The 6,598-nt window shown below is 43.9% G+C and overlaps 1 protein-coding gene across 1 annotated transcript in view; it reads left to right on the top strand.

Annotated features, from left to right (window-relative positions):
* Positions 1–6,598, top strand: part of LOC308335354 (plasminogen-like) — a gene marked incomplete at its 5' end in the record, with an annotated part of 214,670 nt that overhangs the window by 16,351 nt on the left and 191,721 nt on the right. The window contains 3 exons of the mRNA XM_080792373.1: positions 4,840–4,881; positions 5,313–5,573; positions 5,751–6,008. Of these exons, the coding sequence (XP_080648499.1) occupies positions 4,840–4,881; positions 5,313–5,573; positions 5,751–6,008 (561 nt within the window). The remainder of the gene's footprint in view (positions 1–4,839; positions 4,882–5,312; positions 5,574–5,750; positions 6,009–6,598) is intronic.

The raw sequence follows: 6,598 nt of genomic DNA, 5'->3' as shown, positions 1-6,598 counted from the left end.
AGAGCATGTGGAAGGCTGTGGGTTCAAATCCTGCCTGGGGTCGACGTCAGCGAGGGCATGCGGTCGCAACAGGTTCCTAAGGTTCAGATCTGAGCCAAGCCTCCTGAGGAGGCGTGACACTGGTTAGAAATACAGAAGAGTTGGTGCCTGTCAGTGAGGAATGTTAACTACTATAAATAAATAATAAATAAATGTGTGTGTGTGCACGTGTGCGTGTTGTGGCCCGCAGGTTAACATTGGAATATTGATATATTATTGATTTCCAAACATGACCCATGAAGTTAACAGAAGTATAGGCCTAAACTACATTAATCTGAAATTAAATAAAAATGTTAGTTTTCAGGATTCCAATTCAAAAATAGCAGATCTACAAGCTGAAAACGTGTTGCACTGTGCCGCATTTTCAGCTTGTCAGCCTAAATCCCCTCACCTGTGCAATTTCCAGCCTCTGCCTCAGCCAATTGATTGCCATGGGAACCCCACACTTGCCAATTAATTTCCTCATAGACTTTTCAGAAAGTATTTATTTAAAGACGTTTACGCCGCGGACAAAGACAACTGGAGTTGTGACACATCATGACAACAAACACAATGTTTTGGGCCAAACAAAGAATTAGAAAAAAAATAAAAAAACGGCAGGTTACAACACATTTTTTGTTGTTTATATTCTTTGTAATTATTTGTTTGCCCTAGCAACCACCTGTTAGGCCCTATATCAACCACCTATTAGGCCCTAGCAACCACCTGTTAGGCCCTAGCAACACTGTTTAACCCTAAAAAAATCACACCCGTGTGAAGTGAGCGTCACTCTTGTCATCACGCACGCACGCACACATTCATTAATTTCAATGGGGAAATGCCATTTAGCTACAGTGGAGCCTAACAGCTGCTTTAAGACCCTAGCAACCATCTGTTGTACCCTATCAACCACCTTTTAGGCCCTAGCAACCACCTGTTGTACCCTAGCAACCACCTATTAGACACAATGTTCGAGACACAATATTTAATACTCCAGCGCGTGCTCCATGTGAGCCCGACCCCAGAAAGCACGCTGGCTGGGCCAGGCTACCCGCCCCTCTAGACCAGAAAGCACGCTGGCTGGGCCAGGCTACCCGCCCCTCTAGACCAGAAAGCACGCTGGCTGGGCCAGGCTACCCGCCCCTCTAGACCAGAAAGCACGTTGGCTGGGCCAGGCTACCCGCCCCTCTAGACCAGAAAGCACGCTGGCTGGGCCAGGCTACCCGCCCCTCTAGACCAGAAAGCACGTTGGCTGGGCCAGGCTACCCGCCCCTCTAGACCAGAAAGCATGCTGGCTGGGCCAGGCTACCCGCCCCTCTAGACCAGAAAGCATACTGGCTGGGCCAGGCTACCCGCCCCTCTAGACCAGAAAGCACGCTGGCTGGGCCAGGCTACCCGCCCCTCTAGACCAGAAAGCACGCCCGCTGGGCCAGGCTACCCGCCCCTCTAGACCAGAAAGCACGCTGGCTGGGCCTGCAGGCTATGCTGTCACCAGCACGTCTGACTGCCTCCCTAGGAAGCAGGTGAACAACACATGATAGTGATAAAGAGGACTGTTAAAGAGACATACATCTCTGCCGATGTGCTGCTGGAAACATGTAAAACTCTTTTGTTTTCCATTCTAATGTACTGTATTGTTTTGTATTACAGCTGCTAGATCATTCCTGAATTTCCAGTCTAGAATAGAATAGAATAAATAGAATATTTATTTTTTTGATACGCATTTTTTTTCCACTGAGGGGAAAGACATGGCTATAGATTATATTAACACATAGACTGCTACAGGTTCTAGCGGACCCTGGCTTACTGGTGCTGAAGGCTTAACATGGGCTTTTTGAGCTTTTTGGGGGGCCCACAGCGAGGGGCCTCTTATAGCGAGAATCACAATCGCATAAATAAAAAGAAAGCCCAACTTGTCCACTTCAATTTAAAAAAAAAATTATGATTCTACCATCTTCCATTCTGGAGATATTGACCTTTTTCTAACACCTGCTTTTGCCTGCACGCTGCTTGTGAAAAAAAACAACAGAGATATGGAGGCCTGAAGTTGACAGACATTTCAGTTCAGTTTTTTTAGTTCAAAAGACCGATATAAAATTGAGCACAAATAATATCCTATACAAACCATATACCGAATGAAAGCCCTGAATGTCTACTTTTAGGAGGAAAACAGTACACATTGTACACATATACAGTTTGTCACTAATTGGCTATTGAATGCAGCTTGCGCCCACCAGAGAACTTTAGAGAAGGCATGGACCCGAAGAACTATTATTCACAAAATAAGGCCTATAGCGACATGTACATACTATATACCGTATGAAACAGTAGACTCTCTGCTTTCATAAGAAAAATACCACCCAGAAAAATCACACCCCTGTGAAGTGAGCAGTGCAATTGCACTGCTCACTTCACAGGGGTGTGATTTTTATTATTATTACAGTATTAGTATTTTTCTTATGAAAGCAGAGAGTCGACTGTTTCATACGGTATATAGTATGTACATGTCGCTATAGGCCTTATTTTGTGAATAATAGTTATTCAGGCCCATGCCATCTCTAAAGTTCTCTGAAAAAGATAATTTTAGAGAGCATGGACCTAACAACTAAATATTCACAAAATAAGGCCTATAGCGACATGTACATACTATATACCGTATGAAACAGAATACTCTCTGCTTTCATAAGAAAAATACTAATACTGTAATAATAATAGAAATCACACCCCAGTGAAGTGAGCAGTGCAATGTTGCACTGCTCACTTCACAACATTGCACTGCTCACTTCACAGGGGTGTGATTTTTATTATTACGAGTAAGACGCGCGAACGCGGAAGGCGAACGCAGATCGTAAATTGCAATAACAATTAGAATAAATTACAGACATGATCTGCAGGGTGTCATAGTTAGTGCTTGGACCACGCCAGCTCCATATATGGTCACAAAAGACGCCATCACACTCATGTCACCATGACTCAGCCATAACCATATAAGGAGTCCCCAAAGCAGGACCACGCCATCACACTCATGTCACCATGACTCACAAATCACTCAGCTCCATATATGGGCACAAAAGGGCCAGGTCCACATATACAGTAAGCGGGACAGACAGACACACACACACACACACACACACACACAGACAGACAGACAGACAGACAGACGTGATCTGCTAGGTCTCATAGTAAGTGCTCATTGCATTCGCAATTACAGTATTAGTTTTTTTCTTATGAAAGCAGAGAGTCTTGATGCACATTATCTGATCATAAAACGGACTTGGAAACTTTCTTCAATCGTAGCCCCATATGTGCCCTCTCCCTACGCTCATTGAACTCATTCTGTGATTCGAGCTACAAACAATCGCAGTAACGGGGGGGGGGGGGGCAACTAGGCTTTGAGGAAATGATCTTGCATAATCAACATTATTGTCGATTGTCGTGTGCCGCTCCAAACATGTCCAGACATACCACTAACCTCATCGATCCAGTCTCGCGTATCTATAAGGTGAGACGCGAGACTGGATCGGATTGTGTCTGGACATGTTTGGGAAAAAAAACAAGAAAAACAACGACTCAACGAGATGGATGCGGCAGCAGAAGCAGCACGTCAATGTATTTGGAAGAAAAAAAACGAGAAAGCACCACCTGTCGTTGCAAGACAAACACCCGTATGTTGCTGATAGACAGATAATAATCGATCCGATTTTGTCCTGCCGTTCATTTTATCACATTAGGTGCAGGGCAGGCTGCTCGACGGTGAGTTTATAATAGCCTGTTGTAACGAGAAAGGGGGGTGGATGGATGGATGCCTTATGATGGATGCGAGCAAAGCAACAGCAGCAGCAGTACGGCTTGCGATCAGCGACCAACGTATCATGGCGGGCCCTCGATAATGATGTGCAATCTGTCCATGACTAACTCCACATGTTATTGGCAAACGTTACGTTATGAAATCAAATGCCGATCGTTGCAGGTTTATATACGGGCAGAGAGCAAATCGCGTTGTATCTTGTTCCGAGAATGAGAGTGAGTGCAAGCCTTGCAGTTGAAAGCAGTGGGGAGTGGGGGGGGAACTGCCAATGCGATCCAAGAGGAAGAGACCCCCCCCCCACCATTCTCCCTCGGGAGAAACCATGTAGAAACAGGAGGGGAGGGGGAATCGAGTGTATTCACACAAACAAGAGCATTGTCCCATCCATTTTAGATCCCCTGACATCTGCGTTGGTCTATGCCGGACGGCCGTCTCCAATACGTCGTACGTCCTCGCATAGACCAACCAATAGGCGGTGCCAGACGCTTCTCAGACCAACACCTCTTTTCAGCAGGGGGGGGTTTTAACTCTTTTTAGAGCCGATCGGTGTTACATTATGAGTTGTCCGGGCGCAAATATAGTTGAACCATAGTAATCAATAAAAAAACGTTTTTTGGACCATAAAACGTATAAAAACGTTATGCGCTTCTTGCGCTTGGCTATAATAAAACGTTTAAAAACGCTTTGCGCATTCGATGAGTTAAGAGTCATTTTAAATAAATCCTACAAACATCCAGTTAAAAACGTTCACTGTGAAATAATATATATATTCAAAGATTTGCACCACATTTTCAAGATTCTTCAAAAATAGTAGATCTACAAGCTCATAGCGTGGCTGCTATGAGCTTGATCTGCTATTTTTCATGCTTAAAACACAAAAAACCTATTTTGAAGGAATCCCAGCAACGGTTGTGTTAACAGCGTCTGATAAATGCCTAAATAGTAAATTGTCGAATGCCTCTTTTCTTTTGGGGTAGCGCTGTAGGCCTGACTGTTGTTTTCCTTTTTTACAGTAACAACTACAACACCTACCACTACGCTGTCTACTACACAAGGTAAACTACCACTACACTACTAAAATCTAATCTACAATAGTTCAACCCCCCAACCTGACAATCTACAATAGTATACACCCCCCAGCCTCACAATCTACAATAGTTCAACCCCCCCACCTGCAAGCAATGCGAGGCATTGTGAGTTTGTAGATCGCCTATATTTCACAATGTTTGCCTCTTCCTTAGGTAAAGTTTGACAATTTGGTCTTTAGAATCATTACATTGTCACTTTATGAATGTTCAGATAGCCTGTACACATTTATACTGTGTGTCGGTTTGTTTACTGCAGAGTGAGTAGGCAGTGTTGCAGGTGAATTATATTTCTAGTTTCTCAGAGATCTCAGTGGTTGGTCCGGGCCAAGGAAGCACGTAAACAACATAAACAACTGATGAGGAGGACTGTAAAACAGATATACATCTTTCTCCAACAGATGGTCCCAAGAATGTCCTTTTGGCCGTAGATCCACCAGGAGATGTTGTCAAAGGAAGCTCAGTCACTCTGACCTGCAGCGCCAGTGGGTCACATCCACCAATCCAGAGCTACATCCTTTACAAAGACAACACGGTCGTGGCACAGAAGAACACAATGATCATCTCTAACGTCCAGCCCAGTCACAGTGGAAAATACCACTGTGAGGCTTGGAACGACATCGCTGGAGTCAATTCACCTTCAGCCACTGTTGATGTGCACTGTGAGTTTTTGATTTATATATATATTTATATCAATTATCTAATTATATTGATGATGATGTGTGCGTGCGTGTATTGGGGTGGGATTGGCTATGCATGAACATAAACATATACAGTTAAAGTGTTGTCCATATCATAATAACAGTGCTATTTGAGTGCATCAATGTTTATTCTTCCAGACCCTCCAGAAAAGCCCTCAGTATCAGTGAGTCCACCAGGAGGCGTTGTTGAGGGCAGCACAGTGACTCTGATCTGCAGCAGTGAAGCCAACCCACCAGTAGACACCTACACCTGGTACAAAGACCACAGATCCATCTCCACTGGTCCTCAGCTGGTGATTAACAATGTGTCTCCTGGAGACTCTGGACGCTACATCTGTCTGGTGAAAAACACACATGGATCCCAGAGGTCATCAGCACACTCTCTAGATGTTCAGCGTAAGTGAACTAAAGTAAAACATCTTATAGTTTTTACAGACCACAAACAACAGCTGCAATAGCCGTCATGAAAATGTGCAGCCAGATAGATACCCTGTATTTTATAAGACCCCAAAATTCACTGCGAAATTAACCGGAAGTCTAATCGACTAAAGCTAAAATGGCTACTGTCTTTTTAACCCATTTAGATCTGAGGACGATTCTACAAATGCCTTCTAAATCAGTTTTCTGAAAAAAAACAAATTTTCTATGTCAGTCATTCTCAAACATTTTCATGTCAAGGACCCCCACAAATATATGTAATTAGCCGCTGACCCCGTGTGAAAATATGTTGTTCCAGGAACCCCCCCCCCCCAGAAGCAAAGATTCGAGTTAAAAACGTTCACTGTGAAAGAATATATATTCAAAGATTTGCACTACATTTTCAAGATTCTTCAAAAATAGCAGATCTACAAGCTTATAGTGCGGCTGCTATGAGCTTGATCTGCTATTTTTCATGCTTAAAACACCAAAAAGGGTGTTTCCCGTCCAGAATGGGTTAAAAGTCATCAGAGGCGTAACCGCGAGGTAGCGGCGATTTAGTAATGAGA

The sequence above is a fragment of the Protomyctophum bolini genome (genome assembly GCF_963924005.1).
Source record: "Protomyctophum bolini genome assembly, chromosome: 20".
Classification (NCBI taxonomy): Eukaryota; Metazoa; Chordata; class Actinopteri; order Myctophiformes; family Myctophidae; genus Protomyctophum; species Protomyctophum bolini.
This window is presented reverse-complemented; position numbering and strand designations above follow the sequence as displayed.